The 24,999-nt window shown below is 38.9% G+C and overlaps 1 protein-coding gene across 4 annotated transcripts in view; it reads right to left on the bottom strand.

The window, feature by feature from the left end:
* caln2 (calneuron 2) overlaps positions 1 to 24,999 on the bottom strand; it is an 81,440-nt gene that overhangs the window by 12,431 nt on the left and 44,010 nt on the right. For all 4 annotated transcript variants that reach the window (XM_064351330.1, XM_064351329.1, XM_064351328.1 and 1 more), the window contains 2 exons: positions 24,634 to 24,777; positions 16,993 to 17,105 (listed from right to left, as the gene is read on the bottom strand). In XM_064351330.1, coding sequence (XP_064207400.1) covers positions 16,993 to 17,105; positions 24,634 to 24,777 — 257 coding nt within the window. The remainder of the gene's footprint in view (positions 1 to 16,992; positions 17,106 to 24,633; positions 24,778 to 24,999) is intronic.

Raw genomic sequence — 24,999 nt, 5'->3', positions numbered from 1 at the left:
TTACAGGAAGGGGACTGAGCAGCTTTCATACTTCACAGCACGGGCACAAACACAGGCTGTGATCAAGGACTTTTATTGCAAATCTTGCATGGACAGTTATGCTAGAGTGTGGGTCCATGTTTATGCATTTTCCCATGGTCTGAGGAAAGGCAAAGCACCTGATAACAAGCAGAATACATCAAGCCCCATGTCTATTCAAAAAAGTAATATGCACTTCTGCTAACTCTTTGTCTTGTCTACTACTGAATAGACAGTGTGAAAAAAGACACAGGACACAATTGATGTCTTAACAACTCAACTAATGGGTAATATTGGAAAAAAAACAGGTAAAAAAGAAACCTTGTCTTTTGAAAACAGTAACCCTAATGATGTGCAATCAGAGAAGATTTGTGGCTTGGCATCGCTCTCTGTCACCCGAGGTCAAAGACGGGACTGGGCACAGATCGCTGCATTGAGCCGCCTGTGAACATCAGGGAGCCTATTGACAGATCTGGTTAAGTTGTGCATCAATCTACTTAAGAGGAATTAGAGGCATGAGCCTACGTCCTGCTTTTCCCTTCCCATCAAACACCTCTCTCAGGCACTGTGCTCTATTTCCGTCTCGGATGAGGACAGACTGCAGACACAGAACCACTAGTCATTCATCTCGTGAAGATGGTCTTCTGGATAACAAAGAGTAGAATCATACTGTATGTTAAATTTATAACAGTGTATTTTTTAATCAAACCTATGAAATGAGGGACATGCTCAGGCCATGGAGGTGTTCACTTGTTCACCCTGTCCTTCCAAGCATCCTACAGTCGCATAGATTTTTTAAATTTGCTTTATTTTGTAGCGGGGCCAGCCCTACAAACACGAATGTCTGTGACTGACTGAGTGACTGAGTGATGAAGTTACACCACTGGTCGGCCGAGTTATGAAGTTACACCATTGGTCGGCCGAGTTATGAAGTTACACCATTGGTCGGCTGGAGAGGTCCAGCCATATACTAGGTTTTGACCTGGTCTTGTTCCTTTATTAATTTTTAATCTGGCTCTGTGAACTGTCATGGTGTGTGCCCCTGAGACCCCGCACCTAAGGGTTTAATGTCAAACTACCAATACAAAAATTTAAGTGAGGCCAACAGCCCAATTATCCTTGCTCATTTTTGCAATGTACCTGTTATGCTGAGCATCAGTGTCAATTTTTTTTTCATGTGACAAAATGGCAACAAATTGCCACTGTCTAAGTTATGACTGCTTTATTATTATTATTATTTATTTTTTTTGTAATTTGTGCTATAAAAAATACAGGAATTTGTTTTGCTTCCATTAGTCTTATGTGATCAATGTAGGTCAACACATGTATTCAAATGTATACTTTCAAATGAATCACCTCAAAAATAAATACAGTTATTGTGATTGTATGTAAAACATAATTTAATAATTTTTAAAAATATTTATTAGGCTGCACTGCTCTCTCAGGTGGTTTCATTAAAAAAAAAAAAAATTACATCTTTTTGTTTCCATTTCTTCAGTTAAAGCCTAGCTGCACATTATTTAGGCAGCCACAAATGTATTGTAGTGAACGATGGGAATTATCCTCATGAATTTAACCTCTAACGTAACCTAAATTAATTTGTCCTTGAGATCATCATGACACACCCTCTTGGCACCTGCTATTGACAAATGTAGATACAAATTGCCAATAGTCAATAACTGAATTTGTTATGGACAATAAACAGAAAACCGAATAATGATTTCAGTGAAAAATTTGGCAGCCTTCATTGATAGACATGTAAATGCACCCTGTTTAACTCTGAAAGTATACTGATTTGTACAAAGGCTACCATTAGAGAATTTGACAAGCCAGTGCATACCAGAGGTGCTGTACCTCACAACAGTACTGTAGCTAACATTCTACTCTATCATTTTTGTAAACACACAGCCTGGCTTTACACACTATGTGACAAAACCGTTGATATGTTAGTTTCTCTGAAGGTGACAGTACAGGGCAGACAAAGTGCTTCCGTTTTCAAGTAGGGTCAACAGGCCGGCAGATTAACTTCTCACTTCAAAAACCAACCAAAAATGACAGCAGCCTGATGCAATCAGCAGTCACTTTAAAAACTGCTGAGAAAACAGTACCTTCAGGCAAAGCCTCTTTTGCTGCTAATATTTTGACAAGGTGGCTGAGGTTATCTACTCTTGATGGCTATGCATGTCGCCAGGCAACATCGATGGCTCTGAAACTTTGAGCACTTGAGTGTTGTGTCGTGATTCTCTAGTGAAATTTCTCTTTATGTTTCAGCCAGAAAAAGTTCATATTTCCATCAACCAAATGGGGCTAAAACATTTTTTTGATATGACACTGCTCCTGACTGGCTCAGCATGCTTCTGGCTGTTTATCGGTTTGGCACAGAACAGCTCTGTCAGTGACTTCTGGGCCTATATATACTGTAGGCTACCTTTGATGTAGGAACGAGGGCAGTCATGCTTGTCAGCAGAAAAGGAGAACCGCTAAGTTACTTATTAATGGCTGAATCCAGGCTGAATTCCCTTTACTTAGGCGTGCCACTTCGGTTTAAGACAGCATTGCTTTCAGTTAGACGCACCACTAAATTCAGAGCATAAAACAACAGGCTGCCAATTCAAAGCAGCTACAGGGTTGCGTGGAAAGTATTTCACAGAAATAAATAATGCAAAATCCTAACTAATTCAGGTGATCAAAAAATACTACTTGTGACAGACCAACTTCTAAACTGTTTCCCCAACCCAACAGAACAAGAGTAAATACTTGTTTAATAAATAATCTACATTAATAATATAAGTGTTATGACTACCATTTTTTCAAAGGGAATAATAATAATAATAACAACAATAATAATCTAAATTAGAGAGCGAGAAATAATACCAGGAATACTAACCTTCACTGGAACTAAGAGGCTAAGCCCAAACCATGAAAAACAGCTCCAGACCAAGGGGTGTCCAGATACTTTTGGTCATATATTGTATGTATGCGTCTCATCTACTGTATTTTGATATACAGTACAGGCATGTGTTTGTCCATGGAATACCTCCATTTCTTTTTAGAATTCTGATGCACAACCTGACACACTTGTACAAGTATTTTACATCACTCATAGCTATTTAATTGAGATTTTGTTTCCTGAAAGAACTGCAGTACTGCAATGTGCCCCAAAAGCATTGGTATGAAAGTAAAGTATCAATTAAATATCATACCCAAAGCTGAATGTGACCAAGGATATAGTCTGATTTAACAACAACAACAATTTAATTTCTTTAAGGTAGTGGTTGTGGAACTTGTGCCGCATTGAATTTGGGTGGCGGGTTATCAATCCCTCAAGATCACAGAGTCATCTGAATAATTAATGTTTTCATTACCGAGGCATGCTAACACATCATTAGGTGGAAGATTAATAAAAGAACAAAACACAATCTTACATGAGGAAACCCATTGAATTTGATCAATGGAGTCAGGCTAAACAAATCAAAGGAGCTGACAATGACAAGTATGTTTGCTGTATACTACACAGGGTATACAGGGGGTGGGATGCTGTATAACCAATAGCATGCTCAGAAGCAGATGAGAAAATTCAAACCTGGTTATTTGTCAATATTTCTACAATGGTCACACGGTCCGGCTTCGGGTGATGAAATATTAATACTGTTACTGGTTGCTCGATGTGACTTTTCAGTGCTAATATTATTCCTGTGAGAGATGAGATGAGAGGTGAAACTGACCTTTTATCAATGGCAGGCAGATGACGGAAGTGTCATAGTCTTATAGAAGGTGTCCAGATGGGTTAATCATGATGTGTTAATAACAAGGCTCTCCTCTCCTCTTACCTGCCCCTCACTTTATTGGTTTCTTTTTAAACATTTCAGACCGTTCAGCTATCGAGCCAGGTAGTGACAGAGTAAATAATTTCTGACCAGACCGCTGCTTAACTTTGTGATGCCATCTGCATGAGACATCAGCATGGCTTGTGAAATAATCACCTTTGATAAAATACAAGTTTGCCTGTCAATTTCAACTGTTATGTCCCCATCTAACACACACACAGGAGCATCTAGTACAGTATACAGCAACTAAATTATTAAAGATGCTTAATGCATTGTTTAAGCCCAAGTAGGCTAATTATTTATGGTCCGTTGCTGTTGGTACCCCTTCCAGAAAAGGGGTCATGCCAGTATTATCTAACGTGGTGATAGGGCAAGTTGTACAGCAAAAGTCCGGTAATTAAGCCTCGTGGCAGGGACTTCAGCTTCTGAGTAACCGTGTCGCCATTTTAGGTCATGCCGCTTAAAGGTGACAGAGTGATAATTAAGAGAACATAATAAAACAAATTTATCTCCCCCCATTCAATATATTGAGACTGCAGAGTGGTCTGCGTGAATGGATGCTTGTGGTTCAAAATGCTAAGCCCATAAATATGAGACAGGAAGTGGGATGGCATCCTCCACGGGATTATGCTATTTAGATATTAAACAAATCGTCATGGTGACAAAGCAGATGACTGTTCTTTCCAGCTTCCTCCTTAGAACTGTACAAACCCAAGTCTTCTAAGCGAGATACAAATGAACACCATCCACCCACACTGTGCTCCCACAGCAAACTGACTCAACGCCAACACATTTATTTTTTTCTTATCACCTGAAATTTACAAAAAGCAACAAGTTCATGTATGTTCCAATAAAGAAATGAGATAAAAATGAAATACACACAGATAATGCAACGATTATGTAAAGCATCATCATGTACATGCATTATTGTAACTTTCACATGAAGCCTAATTTTATGTGTAATTTGATATTTATGTGTTTGGATGGCAGACTCAACACATAATATATGACACATACTTTGACATCATAGATTCTTGGGAGAAAGATTCTTGGGATTACTGGCTTCACATATAAGTGCTTTGCTTTGTGATATTATGAACAGATTGTCCTTGCCAGTCACACCAAAGGGGCAGGAGTTCACAGGAATCTGCAGAGCAAGGCTGACGTAGCCTCTCACAAGGATCATCACTGAGCTCCATTTCATATTATTAAACATGCAGTGACCCTACCACATTTATGGGCTCCATGGCAGCCAACCCAAGGAATCTAAGCACACATGGAGTTCACTGTGTTTATACTTCAATGAGCCGAGATACGTATAATCACAGCGCCCATTTGGAAAAGTAAAAATATCCATGTGACTGATCAAAAAGTTGAAAGATATTTTTGTTTGCACTTTTAAAATACAACTGGCATCCTTCTCCAGGTTTTTGCTTTCCTTGTCTCGGATTGAACACCGAATTCTGTAAGCAAAGCACGTCACCAATGAGTCTCCCTCCCAAGAGGTAAAGCTGCACGGTTTCACTCATCTCGTGTGCTCAAACCGTTCGGATAGCTTAAGGATCAGTGGATCTGCAAAGGTCTTTTTGTCTCCTATGTCTCCAAGGGACAGACATTTGAAAATGTATTTTGGTTGTGGATTATGGGCCTCAGTTTCAGACAAGAAACTAAGACTAGGAATACGTAAACCAGCACTTTTTAAGCTTAAACTGAACATGAAGTTACATTTTTCCACACCCCCCCCCTCCACATACTTCAGCTTCTGAGACAGTGAGAGAAGATGAGTCTTTTCACTTAAATACTGAGTCCAACAGGAAATGAATTTGACTTCAGCAATGCAAAATTCACAGGAGACTGACTATACCATAAAAAGCAGGGGGGGGGGGGATCAGAAAGTGGCAAAAAACATAATGACAGAAAATATAATCTCTCTCCTCAATTCCTCTCTCTCTCTTTCTCCCTCTCTCTCTCACACACACACAGAATCTCCCTCTCCCAATCTCTACAAGCAATGCAGACACATCCCAACAGTAGGGGCCTTTGTCAGCACACTCTCCTCGCCCCATTTCCATATCTGAAATTAAAATCAGCTCCATTAAAACTTCACTCGCTTTGCTCGCTGGAACTATCAAACCCCAGCTTTAATATGCGCATGCTGTCATCTCGCTGAACGCATTACCCTGGCTCTCCAGGTATGTCTGCCCTTGCATGAAAGCATGTCCATTTGCGCAGCCTTACTCAATGCATCCGATGAGCCTCTGGACCAGTGTTAAATGCCACCTTCTGTTGTCAGCCCAAAATTTTAATAAGCCTTTTTTTCTCCATAATTTTTGCATGTGCTACACTTTCAAAAGGCTCTTAATGTAGGGCTCACAACTGGATTGAATGTATAAACCTGTTTTCCCCGACTGCTATTGGTCAATGTTCCACGGTGGGAAATGTTCTGATGCAGTCAGAATCAAATGTACTGTGTGCTCACTCGGGGAATGAAAAAAAACAAGTGCTTAATGTTCTGCCGAGAAATGTGCAAATTACCTGCGGAAATATAAACAGAAAGTGAGTCACCTATGTGCTCCTAATTCTTATTAGAATGCCAAGGTTTGCCTTTCTCGCATATAAACTTATTTACTTATTATGAAAATGCAGCTGTTAATTTCACAAAAGAATTGTTCTCTTTCTCCCCTCCAATGTCCCCTGTTTCACCTCAGTCTCTTCACTGTGATCTTTATTTCACACAGAATCACCAAACAGCTCTGGGCCAGGGCTCCCTGGTACCCTGCAGCAGAAACCCGCTTCCATTACACTCCCCTTCAGCAACAACCCCCCTCCCCCCCCCTTTTTTATTTTCATTCTCTTCCTGCTCATGAGTCACCTGGCTTCACATAGCTCGCACAACACGCAATTCATCTTAATGGCCACTTATGATGGAGATGGAAACTGCTTAAAATACACAGCGTAAAAAAACGAAGGCACCGGGTAATCTTACAATAAGGAATGGCTCTTCGCTATTGTTGCTCGCTCTTCATAAATATTAATAAACTCAGCTTGTCTCACTCCTTCTCAGGTGTGACAGCACAGGTGTGTTCAGCCAAGCTGGCAAATCATGAGAAAAAACAGGGATACAGAAAATTGAGGAGGCAGAAATCTTCCCCTTAAACTGATCATTGGTCTCAACTTGTTTTCAATCATTTTCCTTCAGTAGCTACACAGCGATTAAGTCACAAAATACTCAATACCATCAGATGCTGGTTCTCCTCAATTAGGTTAGGTGATCACATGCCAAAGATCTGTAATACGCAGATTTTGTCATTTAAACCATCTTGAAGCACAGGTTTTGTAGGCCTTTGTTGCAGGTTGTGCCGACAGCGAACATGCTAGTTAATTGAGTGGTGTATCCTTCTTCATTAGGCATACTTACAATGAAACAGATTTTTAATTGAATTTTTATTATATTATTATAATAATCTCCCTAACAGGATGTGAAGAAAGAAGCCGTGGGCTGTGAAGCTGTTGTTAATCAAGGAAAATGATTAAAATCAGCTCAAGACCAATAATCAGTACATGGGAATGTTTTCTGCCTCCTTGATTTTCACCACAGCTGTCACCACTATGTCACTGTACACAAATATCTGTAATAGACAGGCACCCTAATGGCCACCTAAAATGGCTTCCTTTTATTCAATTTTTTACCAACAAAAGCATGTGAACCAGGCAAAATTAAGATCAAGTAGATCAGCGCCACAGTAATAATGTCCCATAATCCTCTGTCAAGCGACACTGTCATGATGTAGAAATAGTCACATTAGGCAGTTATTGCTTGAAGTGGATGCGGCTGTTTCGAGTAGTGCGATTATCATGGTGGTTGAGACTGATCAACCGGGCCTGATGCGTTGTTTCTCATTCTTATTCAGGGCATGTTTGACAGAAAGAATATGACTAAAAAAAAATTATCTCCCTCCCAGCCAGCCGCCCCCACTGCAAAAAATTACACCAGCCAGTCCTTCCAACTGGCAGACTGCATCTCAGGCGTACAGCACAACATTAACTGTCAGCTTGCCGCCATGAACTAGGTTTCCTCATTCAGCAGCACAGCGAGTTGGTCAGATAAGCTGGCAGTTTTCAAGGTGATGACACTGTTGTTTAATATAGTATAATGTAACTGCCAGCAAATGCTTTGAGCAGTCTATCGCTCTGCTGGTATGGATTGTTATGCAGTCTGTGCCAATAATATAAGGCTTTATTTGACATAATAATAGCAACTCACTTTATTTACAAGAGTAATTCATTTGATATGAAAAAATCAGAAGTATATTTTTAAGATATTAGTTCAAAGTGGTAATGCTTTCTCTGAAAATCATGCAACATCACATTGATGGCATTTATAGACAGTGATGCATGGACATTGAAAGGGAGACAGGAATACTGAAGGGGGACCTCTTAACTTGGTGGACGAAATATCACATAGGGCTGTTATAACAAGTGTGCTGATTCCTTTGACTGGCAACTTAGATGGGGTGGGGGAGTGATGTTAGAAATAACAGGTATGAGCAAAAATGTGCATAATTTATTAGTAAAATTGTTCGGATGATTTTTAGAGCATTGGCCAGAGGCTGTCTTAAAACAAACAGTTGAATAAAACTCACATGCACAATTCATGCAGAGTTCAAACTGCAAGGAGGAAATTGGATTGTGCATGCTAAAGTATGTTTGTTCAGTTCAATGGTGCAATTGCTATCATTCATTTCAACACATTTATGCTACTGTGAGCATCAAGAACTAGCAAATGATGCTCATTCCAAGAGCAGCATTAACGTTCCTAAGAGAATGATGCCGATGTACTGTAGCAGATGATAAACGCACACTCTCTGCGTCTAACAGATGCACAGCGATATTTCTCTTCTCTTTCAAAAATCAATGCTGTTTATGCATTATTCACATTTGATTTGTTGAATCATTATAAACAGACATAACCCTGGCATCGAGGAATAGAAATCAAAGATTAATGGAAACAGGGATTAAATGAGATTCTGATTTACGGGGCTTCAAAGCCACACTCTACAGTTTTGCTGTGTGAATTTTTTTGGTGCATTCTGACAGGAAAAACCCAGACTTACTCAAGTTACTCTTTAATCATATCTAATTGCTTTTGATTAGATAAATCCTAGATAGCTGGCACATGCTTGCCAATATTTATGGCATTAAATGAAGCATTGTATTAGGAAAAGTGCAGGCACTTTGGATGCTTTCTTCCTCTTTTGTGGATCATATACTCGTCAGTCTTTGAAGACACCTCTTATATTCTTATCTATATTTGTCTTGTTGGAGCACAAATGCAAGCTCAAATGAATCCAAGAATCCCCTGAACAGAACGTTACATGGTCTGAGCTCCAGCCAACTGCCAACATAGCCCACTGAGACATTATAACATCACTGTGTTAAGCGCCATGTACATTCCAAATAAAGGGCTGCACATAGATGTCCAGATTTTCAGTGTGTAGTGTTCAAGTGCTGCTTCGTCTAGCTGTTGATGCAATGGTGCATTATTTAGCATATAAGAACAGACAAATCTTTAAAGGAATAATTCACTTCCTGTTTTTTTTATTTTAAATTTGAATGTATATATTGACTGGCCCAGTTTTTATGTACAATGAAGAATATCCTAGGTACTTACAGCGGTTTCTGACACCTGGCATAGGGGAAATTCAGGGGTTTGTGGTCTAAAGCAATAAAATACACTTCACAGCAGCTTCTACACTGCAATATTTTTTTTTTCCAGAGGCTGAAACATCAGTTTCTCATGCAGTACAAGCTCTTCACTTCCTAAAATCCATGTAGTAATGTTTCCTTGAGTGCCCTGGTGTCGTGTCACATGCCCCAGAGGAAACAGTTCCAACTGAAAATAAAATAAGGGCTCACACATCATTCACTCACCATTCAAACACACACACACACACACACATACATCTGGGCAATTCAGAGTCTCCAATGAGCCTAACCTGCATGTCTTTGGACTGTGGTAGGAAACCGGAGTACCCAGAGGAAACCCACGCAGACACGGAGACGGACAGAAAGGCCCAGGCTTTCGAACCCAGGACCTTCTTGCTGTGAGGCGACACTGCTACCCACTGCACCACTGTGCTGCCCAGAAAATTCTGCAAATATCTAAAATATACTTCATGATACAAATCACTGCCTTAATCCATCAAAAATATACACTAAAACTGAAATTATATATTTTTATTATTATTATTTTTTTCTCTCTTGAAGAACAGATATCAAGGGTTGTGCAATTTAAAAAAAAAATGAAATGAAAAGTAGATGTAATGTCTATAATTCACAAAATATCAAGCAGCTATGATCTCAAAGTAAGTTTACATCGGAATCTCTTTCTGATTAAGTGCAAGGATCGGTTACAAGAATGACTTAAAGAGGACAAATAGTTCTCACAAGTGCACTACTAGCCTGATGAACAAAGTTTGGGGAAGTATTGAGCTAATGATGGAACAAGGCCAGCTAATCTCCGACCTGCTGGCTTTTATCAAAGGGTTTTGAAAAGTTCATTGTCTTCTATTAGACCTTTCTGTCAATTCTCTGCAAGATAGGTTCCTGTTAGAAATAGGCTGGCCAAAAATCCCATTATTATGTATACTTCCCGAAAAAAGAAACCTACTAGTTAGTACCCTAACATTTATTTGACCAGAAAACCAGAAAGGACAAAACCAAATTTATCATGTCATTTGACAAATCCTGAATGGAAAATATCCAAAAAGACACACTGAACGGCCGAGGCAGCAGACTGAGAAATGTTGTGCTGAAGGGTACAGCTTCACTGCAATACTACCTTTTCTCTCACTTAGGCCACATTTTCAATTCCAGTTTGAAATGAAGCAAAGAATGTAAAGTCATTCGCCAATAACACTTAAGTAGCTCGCTGTTACCAACAACCCCCACACCATTACGTTTATAGAACACATGATGCTGCGACCACAGGAGAGGTTCACTGAGGGAAACCATTCTGCACAATCTGGCTGCATCCAAGCATAATCACTTATACAAACTACACTTATACAATTTCTCTTCTTTCCAGAATGCCTTTTCCACTGGTCGCCTTTCCAAGGTAAGTGGGTAAGTCTGTTTCATTGCATAGGGTAACAATGCCTTGACTGCTCTTACTTGCTACTATACCAATGTGCCAAGCACGTTTGGAAATATCCCTTTGTTTTTTATTGTTCCTCTATTGTTTCACAATAACACAATTTCCCCCTTTCCCAGCTTCAGGTAATTGAGTCTGTATGGAGAGTGACAATGATAAGGTGGTGGAGAATGCAGAGGACATTAAGTAATGCTTTTGCTTAATAGGTTATTTCTCTTAACAGGTAATAACACAATTTCCATATTTGATGAAAAAGGATTAAGCCTTTATTCCTCCGCTCACAGCACATTGATAAGACTGCAATTTATGCAATTTAAGTTTAACCATGTAACAACAACAAACAAAAACCCAGACCAGATTGCCTGCTTAACAATCCCTCTAACATTTTAAAGTCCAAGAAAACCAGCAGAGGAAAGAACTCCTCTTCATTCATAAGGTGTTCAGGCAAAGCATTATCAGTAAAGCTCGTTTGTCAGATCGACTGAGACAACCCTTTCAAGGGCTCGTCATTCATTTAGACTGGATTCAATTCCGTTTCCAAATGGAACTCAATTGCTTTAAAACAATGAATGACTGCGGCCTCCGCACTAACTTATTCAGTATGCTCTCATAATCTCTCGCACTCTTAGCTCTTTATTGATCCATCACACTCTCTGAATTGTCTGCAAGAGAAAAACCAACCTCCCATTATCCCTGTCCATGTGCTAACTGACAAACTAATTTTTTGCCAATCCATACTTGGTATTTCCATTTAGCTCAGACACTATTTGGAAAGGGCCTTTCTTTCGGGGGGGAGAGAGATCCAGCAGCACACAAGAGAACAGAAAGCTGACGGAAGAAGTTCTGAATAGCAAAACTGCATGACTATACATATTCATTGTGGTGAAAATGAAAGGCCGATTTGTGGAAAATAATCTCATTGAATTTGAGCAGGTCGTGGGTCAGGTGAGATTGTTTGTATCACACTAAACAGCAACATTGGTTTTAAAAAGGGGAAATATTCCCTTAGCATGCTTTGGTGAAAAAAAAAACATTAAAAAGGAATGAGGAGGCCTAAGGGAGAGAAAAATTCTCTGTATATCACCTCAAACACCATTTCTTGTCTAGCCACGCCTCACCACCCTACCCAAAAGACATCTAGCTTATATCTGCTGATATGTTATGAATGCAAATAAAAAAGGGCCAAATTTACTTTTCCATAAAATGTCTACGTTCCCCAATCCAGAAAAACAGAGGCAGCCACAGGAAGTGAGGGAAACATAAATTCTCAGCAGCTGAGAATGGCATTCATAAAACATTTTATCAAGCCATTAGCAGAATTTGAGTTTCACAAGGTTACAGTGGCACTAATGTTTTACAAGCATGTTTCTTGTGCATGATGATTAATGGTTTATAATGCTCAAGCAATTTAGTCAATTTGGTGTTAGTATGAGCCGTTCAGATGATTTCCCAGTCATTAACATTAACAATGTGTTAATTAACTCCTATATGTATCATCTGCTCAGTAATTTCTGTATTATTTTTACCAAATGCAACTAATTAGCATGAGAGACTCCCAAAACTATTTGAGCTAATTACTATGAGTTCATTCATAACAGATAGTGCACAAATATTTTGGTACTCTAGCTGATGAGGGAAAGGTCGGTTTGCAATCAATTAAGCACAAGAAATATTTATTGAAATATTACTGAAAAATAACTAGTGCGAATACGCTGAGGTAGAAATACAGCAGAGGAAGAACCATGTAAAGCAGGATGGAATCTTTAGTTTTTGTTCACAGAGGGGCCATGAACATCAAATCATAGATATTGAATTACTACAGCAGTTGCTTCCATTGACAGCGCTTGTGTTCACCATATTAGTTAAATATAATGAAACCAAAGTGTTTCGTTTTAGTATTAGATTAGTATTATCTGCATAAGCAAATATATATATATATATATATATATATATATATATATATATATATATATATATATACACACATTTTTACCATAATACAAATACATTGTATTTTACCATTATAAAAATACAATGTACACTCACTGTACTACATTTTGTAACATACCCATAAAATTGTATGAAAAAATATGGGTTGGGTATGGTTCACACAAATGTTGCATAAGCCAACAATAGGCACATGTAGTTAGCAACAACTGGTGCTGTTCATTGCAGTGCATATTCATAATTCCTTTTTTTTCCATTTTTTCATACTGACCTCTTCTGATTATGGATCCACTGACATGAGCCCTTGATATTTATTCAGGGCCCTTAATAGCAAGCACTGTCCCAAGTAAATGACTGCCGGCCTACCAACTGTGTGCTCACACTGCCATTGGATGGACATAGTACTCCAGTGGGTCTCTACTGATTATGATGGCCTAATGTTTTATTTCTATGGAGATTAATTAGAAGTGGTTTTATGCCAATACAATTTAGCTGCTTCCCATAATCAATAAATGGCATCTGCCATGCATCTTAAATCAACCAAAAATGTCAGCACAGTCGGCAAAAAAGCAAACAAAGTGCTTCGTCAAGAATGTGTTTTGTTTTCATGCAATCTTCCATTCAAAAGCCACTTCCAGCATTCATGCTTTCCACATAATTACAATTTGCCACATCTCTTCTAATTTAGACCACCTGTCATGCCAGTCTGCTTCGTTTCAAACAGCAAAACAATTAAAACACACTTCATTAAAAAACAAGCATCACCCAGGACACGTCTGTGCTGTATAACTTAATAGTTCTGTAATAATAAACATTTCATTTGTCAGGCAAAAGATTGAAGCCATCATAGTCATTCTGTTGGGATCAATAAACAGAACAACAAAAGGCATATTCCATACATAGGGCCTGCAGAATGTCCCGAGTTGTTATCATACTGTGTACTACAGTGAATCAAAGTAGAGATGTGAGCGTAGACCGTTTGTTAAGATACAAACAGTCCTACCTGCAAAGGTAGCTGGTAGTTACTACGTGATAGGCTTGTTACATAGAGGGAATCAAGTGAGCATGAGGTGCTGTTGTCTATGCAGCTGAAACTAAGTGGCCGGATCAGCAATGTTGATCAGCGCATGGGCGCAGCCAATGGCACAGCACGTTGGTGCAGCTGGTGTGGCTATTGGTGTGGGTATTTTTATGACCAGAGGTGAGGAATGCATAGCTCAATGCACACGGTGCAAGTGGAAAATGGCCTGGATTATATTGAATACTGTATATTTTCAGTGGGTGTGTCGTAGATGCATTTATTCATAGCCAATAAAATGACCTGTTTTAGCCAAAAAATACACTACATGGTCAAAGGTATGAGGATACCCGTTCTAATTAGTAGGTTTGGCTACTTTAGCCACACCCATTGCTACCAGATGCATAAATCAAGCATACAGCCATGCACTCTCCTCAGACAAACATTGGCAGTAGAATGGGTCATACTGAAGCACTCAGTGACTTTCAACGTGGTACGTGGTCATTGGATTCCGCCTTTCCAACCAAAGAGTTCGTCAAATTTCTGCCCTGGTAGAGCTGCTCTGGTCAACTGTAAGTGCTGTTATTGTGAAGTGGAAACGTCTAGGAGCAATAACAGCTGAGCCACTGGGCGGTAGGCCATACAAGCTCACAGAACCGAGTGCTGAAGCGCGTAGTGCGTAAAAATCGCCTGTCCTCGTTTGCAACACTCACTACCAAGTTCCAGACTGCCTCTGGAAGCAACATCAGCACATGAACTGTTTGTCGGCAGTTTCATGAAATGGGTTTCCATGGTCGTGCAGCAGCACATAAGGCTAAGATCATCACAAGCAATGCCAAGCATTGGCTAGAGTGGTCTAAAGCACACCGCCATTGGACTGTGGAGCAGTGGAAATGTGTGCTATGTAGTGATGAATCACACTTCACTATCTGCCAGTCTGACGGATGAATCCGGGTTTGGCGAATACCAGGAGAATGCTACCTGCCCGAATGCATAGTGCCAACTGTAAAGTTAGGTGGAGGAGGAATCATGGGCTGGGTCTGTTTTTCATGGTTTGGGCTAGGTCCCTTAGTTCCAGTGAAGGGAAATCATAATTCGACAGTATAAAATGACGTTCAAGAGATTTGTGTACAGTTTGGGGAAGGCTTGCTTAAACATCCATGCACAGTAATGCTTTTTTTAAACCAACAGTATTTTGTCCTGGAAATATGACAAATATTAACAATATATACAGTTATTTATGTTATTTCCATTGTTTCCCACTGCTGTGCATGGTATCATGGTATTCATTTCATTAAATGAATGCTTTTTAAAACACGCTTGTTTCAGTTTTCTGTGATTTTCAACAACTTTGCCATGACTTTAGCCAATACTTCTTGTGAGAAACACCCAGCCTTAGTGATAATATAATAACTACAAATAACATTTTCTAGATGAATTAAAAATCTTGGACCTTCACACATCATGCCCATGTAACACCCACAGGTTCAAACATGCTCGCCCCTGCCGGCCTACAGCTGTAAAAACGACACCCACGCCACCAACATCTGTGGGGGGAACCAAGGGACCCGCGGGACTGGAAGGCCTACCCACCCAATGCACAGCCAGACCTCTACTATGTACTTTAATACACTGCCACCAATGGGGTCGACAGAGCCTCTATTTCAAGCCAAGTGTCAAACAATCATTCAGTTAATTACAGCATTGATGAACACCTCATAATTAGTCCCTAATTGTATAATCAGTCATGTGTCTGTGCTGACTGAGAAACATTTGCGGAACTCGGCGTGCTTCCAGGCCTACTGGAAAACTTTAGCTTGGTATCCCAGATTGTCACATGCCCAAAAAACTCTGGGCTCTAGCTATACATAATCCTGAACAGGATAAATACCCTTCTTGTGATATAAAGAATACATTTTATTTAATTAATATCAGTTTATCCACCTAATATCAGCTTATTTTCCTTTTATTATCAAAACTAATTGATTGTTGAAGCTCTTTAGTTGTTACAGGTCTATGGTCATTGAACACTATGTTTTAAATATGTTTTTATTAGAAAAACACTTGTTGAAATTATGGCGGCATGCTGGTTATTTATTTGCTAAAATTCATCTTGGAAAATAAAGCTTTAGTTTAAAAGCAGTTTATGAAATGCTAACTGATAATCAAAATAAGTTGCTAAAAACCATTACTTAATAATCCAGTAATTGTGACAATATTAGATGATATTATATTAGATTAGATTAGATTTGATTAGATTCAATTACAAGAACTTTACTGTCCCCAGCTTTGGATATTTTCCACATATATATATTTTATGGACTCACAAAAACATTGACATATTCTGTACTATAGCTACATATACTGTATTACAGAATTGCTTGTAAGTAGAAAAAAACTAATTGATATAAAACTACTTATGTCGTAGCAGCAGGATATAAATAAAATAGTGAATATAAATACACTCATTACACAGAGTCAGGCACAAAGGATGAAGGAATGTTTATAAATATTTTTGTATTTTGTTGCTATTCCTTGGTAATCTGAATTTTTTACTTGTTTTCCTGAAAAGACCATATATTTTAAACTGACGGTACAGAAGGTGGGACGGTCAGCTGTTATACTCTTTGCCTTTGTGTGGGGTTATTGATTTCACCAAGCTGGGATTCCTGTTTCCCAGTTACTTTCCCTGGCATTCTCACAATTCACAGATTGCTTTCACTTTTGAGACTCGAATTTCCATGCCACACTGGCACATTAACGTATAATATTAATGTAATCACATAAATGTAACGATCTAATAGCAGGTACGATCTAATAACATTGAAACTTTGTGCACAGCTATGTCTGACACCAACAAATTCAGGGAACTGAAAAAACAAGTGGTAGCAAGAATACTGATATATTTCTATTTGTTTATTGGAACGTTCTTAAAACAGCAAATGAAGCTCCCCCCCTCCACCCCACCCCCCAAGCTTATATCCTTGGAAAAGGTCGTAAAAGTACCAGTCTGTCCTTCAGGTTCTTACCTGCCAGAATATACTGTCTATTGTATTTCCCAGGAATCCTTCTCTTGTTTCAGAAGACAGGAGCTTGGGGCCCAGTATTGTCATGAACTCATCAAAATCCACCTGACCATCCCCTGAAAGACAGGATTCAATTAATTTAATTTCAAGTCAGCACACACACTTCAGCAAATAGTTATTCAACCTGCATGTCAGAGTCCCTCACAAATGTATTGTCTTTGGAGCTTAATATTGAGCAAGACAATTGTAAGAAGCAGTAGGTGTTAAAATAACTCTAATGCTACACAAGCCCTTTTTCATATTAAATGCATGTGCAAGTATGTTTCTGCTTCCAGCATGCCTAATAGCAGTTTTTAATTCACATAAATTAAATAAATGATATAAATAAGGTATCAAGTAATGAATCAATTTCCAAAACGCTGTCATTATCCTTCTGTCTCTCAGTGGTGTATATCCTGGCCCAATATTTCATTTTTGGAGAGCATTTTGCACCGTCTATCTCAGCACTCCTTCCTATAAGTCTTTTTAACCGAATTCATCTGATGCAATTCATCTGAAGCTTTTGGATTTCTGCTGAAACAATTAATAATTTCATGATGACATTTATAAGGATCAACAATAAAATGTGAAGTTTGTGCTTTGGTTAAATTGTGTTTTGTATAAAACTGTACATTAGAAAATAAAAACAACACAGAGAAAATAAGCATGAGATTGTTTCTATAATGTCCTTTTGATAGGCCTTTTTTATGAAAAATATGTTGTGAGTTTTATTTATTTTTTGCCAATAAAGCCGAAGAATAAACATTTTTACGTAATACCCATGCTTATCTTGAAAATTGTACTGAGTATAAAAGTTACAGCAAAAACAATAGTTACTGCCAAAACAAGTAATTTCCCCTAACTGAAAGGGGTTTTCCAATTAAAATTTTGGGTGGTGTAGCCCAATGTTAGATCTTTTCAATGAGACCCCAAACCCCTGGCAGTAAATACTGCAAAGTGTAAAACCGCCTTTAGATTTCATTAAAACCATTTAAGGGAAATCTTGAATGCATATAGAAATGTTGTGATTGGTAGGACTGAAGTGCTTGCAAAAATATTCAGACCCCTTAAAATTTATCGAATTCGACCCTGAGCACCTGCATTCAGTCCTGGTCCCCCTGATGACTCAGTATGACTCATTACACCTCGCTTTCACCCCTGAAAGCGATCCCTCTGGAGCCGTACCACCGGCACATCAGATGGCATCGATCAGTCCATGCATATGGAGTCCCACGCCTCATTGAAGGTGACAGAAGGCAGGGTGAACTCCAGCTACAATGATGGATATGGGAGCAGGGCTGGAGGTAAGGAAGCAGGCCTATGCGTGTGCAGTTTTCACTGTCCTGCCCCCCTCTGTGTCTAGCTATAGTTAAAATTATTGATTTAAAGATTTGTTTGGCATGGTGTGTTTTAGCCAGAAAAGAAACAAATGTTTGCTGTCACAGTGTCCTAACTCCAAAAATTTAACTTTTCAGGCCAAAAATATCTTGCTGTTGTAGTACATTGCATTGCTTTATACATTGGTGTTTCGAATAAACTTCATTAGTCATAAGCCATAAAACATTGACAGTACACAAAAGATGATGCAAGCTTGCTACTGCGTATAAAAAAGGGTATACAAAAACTGAGATATAAATGATAAAAAATGATGCAGACGAGCTGTTGCATTTACTTGGTCGGTTATAATGGCATTCAGCCATGAGTTCTGGTGCTCCCATATCATTTTAAAAAAGGCTGATAAAACCATTACTCAAGGGACATAAACGGCTTGAGAAAGAAATGAGATTACAAAATGATACGCTTACACTATTCTCAACAAACAGTGATTCACTCATGTGCAATTACGGATTCTTTTATCTACACGGCTGATAATGAGATAATTTATGACCACTGCACTGTTGCGGGGATTTAAATAAAAAATCACCTGTAAACAAAGCAAATTGTGTGATCAAAGAAAATCCACTGCAGCCTACGCAATTCAAACCTACGCATGAATTTCAATGTCAGTACAGCCTTCCACAGTAAGCCTCTTGTATACACATATATTTGTACTTCAGCATTGTATACCTTAGGGATTGTTTTTTTTTCGAGATCAATCCTGAGCAGAATCACTGACCTTTAAATCACCAGGATAGCTCATCCTATTCACTGAGTGTTCTGTATCTGCAGATTCATATGCTGCAAAGATCAGTGAGCCGGCACAGCATTGATCTATAAAAGCTCTACCTTGCAATTGTCATATGCACACGGAACAAGGGCAGGAGATGTCAATATCTCTCTGTCCCTTCATTTTAATGGCCTCAGCAGATAGTTTCCATTAATATCTTAACTCGCTGAGGGACTTCTTTAGAACAGGGATGGCTAGGATAAGATGCAAGTTACAAAGTAAAAATAAGTACATTCAACATTTCTAACTATACAGTTATGGCACTGAGGAGTTCATTTTTGGCCACTCTGATAAACAGCCAAAGCTGTATTTCCAAAACTAGCTAGCTATTGAGCTAGCTTTCAATTGCAATAAGGAAATGGATAAACAACACTGACCCAAATAATGCGCATTTAACCCATGGATAGTTTGGGATTACAATATAATTTTACGCTCACACAACCAGCTATCTTTAAATAATATATTTAAACCATCAATCTATTTAATTAAACTATCAGTATTATTCAGTTTAAACTCGAATGTAATATGTATGTAACGTAGCCATACTAGTGTTCCTTCAATGTTGGCATAAGAAATAATGCAATTTTCAGTTTAAGTTTAAATATATTGAATAATGTCACAACTATAGGCCACAGAATAGGATGATTCTTACTTCAAAGCTAGCATAGAATTGAAGACACCAGCCATATTCTCCTCTGTATGCTGACGCCAGCCTCCAAGAAAAGCCAAAGTTAATTTTCACTAATGAGTACATGGCTCCCCTATGCGCAGTAGCTCATCCAATTAGCAATTGTGCCCATCGTCCAATCAGTAGTCATATAAATTCAAAAGTGAACCAGATGCCCACTGCAGCTGGCAAGATACAATCGTGTTGCTCAAGTATATCAATAAAATACCAATCAGCAGCCGCCTGACACCAAGAACAACAGGTGTTCCCATAAAGTCAGTGACTCACATTAACATCAGGCACTGATAGATCTCAGGTGTACATTGTGTGAATGCAGCCTCACAAACCATGAATGCACGTCAAAAGCCTCGCTTCAAAGGACAAGCGATAGGGCCTTGAATGAAAAATACAGTTTATTGTTTTATTTTTTCAATGAAAACACATTTGAAGACATTTTTCCATGAAATGTGGGGATGGTCAATAGCACGTAATTGTAGAACTTACAGGAAGTTGTCTATTGTATATTCCCATTTTATTCTCAGGTTCATTATGTTCCCAACTGAACGTGTTTCGTTCATTTGTAAAAGTCACCATTAAGTATCAACACTTAATAATCTTTTAACCCAACAGTATGAAAGTCAGTCGATACTTTAATTTTTGAGACATTTCAAAATGAATACTTTAACACTTCAAGTTGCCAAAAGTATATTTGGAGAAATGCATTATGTTCCACAAATACCACGAGCCACAACAGTATAGTACGGGAGACACTGAAATCATTGTAATTCAAAATGGGTAGTCTATAAATAGTAGACAATTTCTCATCACTGTGATATTGGCTCAATAGACAATTTGGGGGGGGGGGGGTGAAAAATGCATCCTCCTCCTCAGAGAATTGCCTATATAAATACAGTATATTCCAGGCACGCTGCTCAATATCTACAGAAGATTGTTTCTAGTTTCAACATGTGTTCACTTGATGTAGAGGAGGACTTACAAGCCACCTCCTTGAAATGAACTTGGGATTCAACAATCCCACAGAGGCCTGTTGAGGTTAGAATAAGGCTCGATTTGATGATGAATGAATCTATTAACTACTTCAATACTAACATGCTGAAATAATCAGATGTAGACTGAATGTTGCTGGCTTTTACAGATATACTGTAGATACAAATGCAAGATCCCAATTGTAAAGCATTTTTGGACAGTCAGAATTCTTCATTACATTGCATTACTGGCATTTAACAGAAACTCTTTTTTTTTGCCTTTTTACATAGTATCCACTTATACAGCTAGCAATATACTGAAGCAATTTAGGAAATTTAGCAATTAAGTACCATTCTGAAGACTATAAAATCAGTGTCCTACCTGGGATTCAGATCAGCAACCTCTAAGATACAAGCCCTGTTCCTGCTACACCATCACCCATACATTTCCCTATAAGGGGAGTAAATGTAACTTTCTCCCTGCACATATCAAATGAAGCATAATTCCTCTCACTTTAATAAAATGAATGTAAAACAATATGTAAAAGGCAGTTGGCTATATATGCATGTATGCATCCTTAACTGTATTCATCATTATTTTAATGTAATAGATACAGCACTTGTTATCCACTCTTTTACAGGTAATATGTCTTAAAAATTACACCGACAAGCTTTGGAAAAGAACATATGCGATAAATGTTATGGCACAATGCATCATTCTTTTAAACGATGTATCAGTGTCAATATTTATCTGCTGCTATCACATAAATGCAAAATAAATGAGTAAGTAAATCAAAAGACACTTTCCATGACTGAAAATATTCTCATTTGTATAAATAATGCATCTTTGAGTCTGGCCAATATATAGCTGAAATAAATTGAGACATAAACAGCTCACATTTCTAGAGTTCCGCTTTTATTCAACTGACAGTGAACCTGTTGATGAAACCAGATGCTAAATGAATGAATTGTGGATAAAGGTCATTAGTGAAATCATGTGCGGCCCATTTAAACTGATTTCCAGCCCTACACCCTGAACACACAAAGCCCAATGCGTGGAGTACCGCCACAGTAGGAATCCAGTGACGTTAAACACTGACCACACTCTTCACATTCACTGCTTATGTGCAGCCTTTTGAAGAGTGGCCTTCCTTATGAAATGCTTCCCATAACAACACATCCAGCTTTGTGTTTGAGCGTGTGTTGCGTGTTGAACCCTGATCATAAATTAGTGTAAAACGTCTGCACGCGCTTTGAAATTAACATAAAAACACACTACCCACATTACCATAAGTGATAAGGCCACATTAGAAAATTCACATGCAAATGTGGTAAGGTCGCACATTAATTACACAGGTCGAAAAGGTGACATTTTTGAAGTCCAGAAGAGGCTACAAATTAAAATAGCTGCAGCACATGAAAGGACTACACTACACAAAGAGGGCAGGCTGCTCCAGGCCTCCTGCTGCTAGATGTAAGAAAGCATGCGACATTATTCCTGCCAATGATAGTGATCACCCAGTCCCAATGCAGGAGCTTTACATGCGTGACCTTAATGACTTGTTAAGGGAGTCCCCCTTCTCTGCAGGGAGGAGCCAATTACACGTGTCTCATTGTTAATTACTTCGCTACATTACGATTACAGTAAGCACAAAAATGAATAAAAGTATTATGAAGGGCTTTGATGATCTCATGATCATCCAGGCGGCATTAAATTCAAACTACAATCAGTGTTGTAAATATGAGCATGTTCAACGTGTTCTTACATCATAATATTGGCAAAGATGATGTTTCTGAATTATGGAGAAAATATATATATATTTTTGTAAAAATGTGATCTGAAGTACTTTCATGTCCATGTTGTTAAATCTGACACTTTTCAGAGGAAAATGGATGAAAAATGTATTTTAGTAAGTAATCAGTCAGTAATGTCTTGACACCAGGCTTTAGCGTAACTGTAACTACAGCACTGTAACTACAGCACAACTACAGAAAAAGGCTGGTTCCATAGGAATCTACTAACCATTACCTCTGAAATCAAAAGAAAGGTGAGACTGAATAGTTTTCATTTTCATATGCACTTGATAAAATGAATATATACTCACAAGAGAAACAGCTCTGCAGCCAACCAGTCCCTGCTTTCTTGTTCATTTTTTGCATCCATTTACACACAGCTTTTGCATTTAAAAAAAATCCATTTGTACAACTGAACATACACTGAAGCAATTCAGGTTAAGTACCTTGTACAACAGCAGGATGATAACTGGGAACTGAACCTAGACTACACGCCCAGATCCCTGACATCATACTACACTTGACACCACTCTGCCATGTAGAACACAGCATGCCACAAAGAATGCACTGACTTTCTGAGGGCTATATTCTAATGTACCACCAAGCGGTCCAAACATCTGAAACGATTGCTAACATTCCAATTGTTCACCCAATCACTGACCTGTGCACAATTTATGGAGTAAGTAAGTACGGATTTTAATGGATATCCACTGTCCTCTAACCGCCTGTAAACACATTGCCCGTAAATGGGCTCCCAGAAGCATCACCTCATACGGGATCCCATTAGCTACTCCATTTTAATGTAGTGACAGATAAAAAAAGATAACACAACAAGAACCAGTGCACCTACAGGCATTTAACAAATGTGTATCTTATACTATTTGATGGGTGTAGAGCCCATTTCCTACATTTCTTGAGTCTCTCATTCAAATAGCTTACATTGATTAACTCCATGCAGGTGCAATGCCTAAATAGCCAGCATTGGACTGTATAACTGGACACAGCTTGCATACAGTATCAAATTGTCAAACTGAAATAGAACATTTCATGGATCTACATTATGTGTTCAAGCATTCATATCTGCAGCAAATCAGCACAAGGCAGCAGCATTTTTTAATTTTTTTTGCCATTTTTCTCCCCAATTTAGTCGTTATACCAATTCCTTGTGTGAATCACGGTCCTGGTCGATGCGTTATCCTCTGTTGGTCTGGGGAGGGTGTAGACTGCCTCCTTCGATACATATGGAGTCGCCAGCCGCTTCTTTTCACCTGACAGCAAGGAGTTTCACTGGGAGAGCGTAACGCATGCGGAGGTTCATGATATCTCCCCCAGATCCCCTCCCTGCTGAACAGGCGCCCCAACCAACCAGTAGGAGTCGCTAATGCAACGATCAGGACTCATACCCTCACCGGCTTCCCACCCGCAAACACTGCCAATTGTGTTCGTAGGAACGTCTGACCAAGCTGGAAGTACCGCTGCCGGGAATTGAACCCCGTCTCTGCAGTCGTGGGCAAGTGCATATACCTCTACACTACCCAGACTGCCCCCAAGGCGGCAGCATTTGAGTTTAAACCTGGCCTGAGTTTAAAACGGAAACGCATTATTGAACACCACACCTGCACAGCACCAAATGTTTCTATTGACACACCCCCCATTGTGGCACCCAACCCATTTGGAGCAAACAGGTTTCCCACAGAGCATGAAACCAACACAGGCACAGGCGACAAATTATCTGTTTATAAGATACTTAACTAGCAGCTCCACTTGTGCCCAGATATATTTGGTGCTTACGGTGTCACTAAACCGGCCCTTTATGATCAAATTTTACGAGCGTTTCTTTTCTTCAAAGTGTCAGATTTATCAATATGCATTTTATGATAAAATTTTATTGCAAGGGAGCCCTGGCAGAGATGCTGCAAAATTAAAAGAATGCAAAAGAGATTAAGTCCACAAATAACAAGCATCAAACACATTTAGAGTGAAGGACTCACCATCCATGTCCAGCCTCTGCATGATAATGGCCAGCTCCACCTCACTGGGCATATAACCCAGGGAGCGCATGGCCATGCCGAGCTCCTGCTTGGATATGAATCCGTTTCCATCGCGATCCAGAACTCTGAATGCTTCCCGGATTTCTGCCAAAACAAACATACAGGAAATTTGTTGTATTTGAGCTCTGAGCTTGATTTCTCTCTTTCTGTTTCTATCCCTCTCTCTGTCTCTTTTTCTCTCACTCTATCTCACTCTAAATAATGTCATTCTATGTCTGCTTCTCTTTGTGTCTTTTAATCTCTAAATCTCTGTTTGTCTGTACAGTACATCTCAAGACAGCATACACCCGAAATTGATCCCAAAAG

Source organism: Anguilla rostrata, chromosome 9 (assembly GCF_018555375.3).
Source record: "Anguilla rostrata isolate EN2019 chromosome 9, ASM1855537v3, whole genome shotgun sequence".
NCBI classification, from domain to species: Eukaryota; Metazoa; Chordata; class Actinopteri; order Anguilliformes; family Anguillidae; genus Anguilla; species Anguilla rostrata.
Note: the sequence above shows the minus strand (reverse complement) of the source record. Positions and strands in the feature narration are given on the sequence as shown.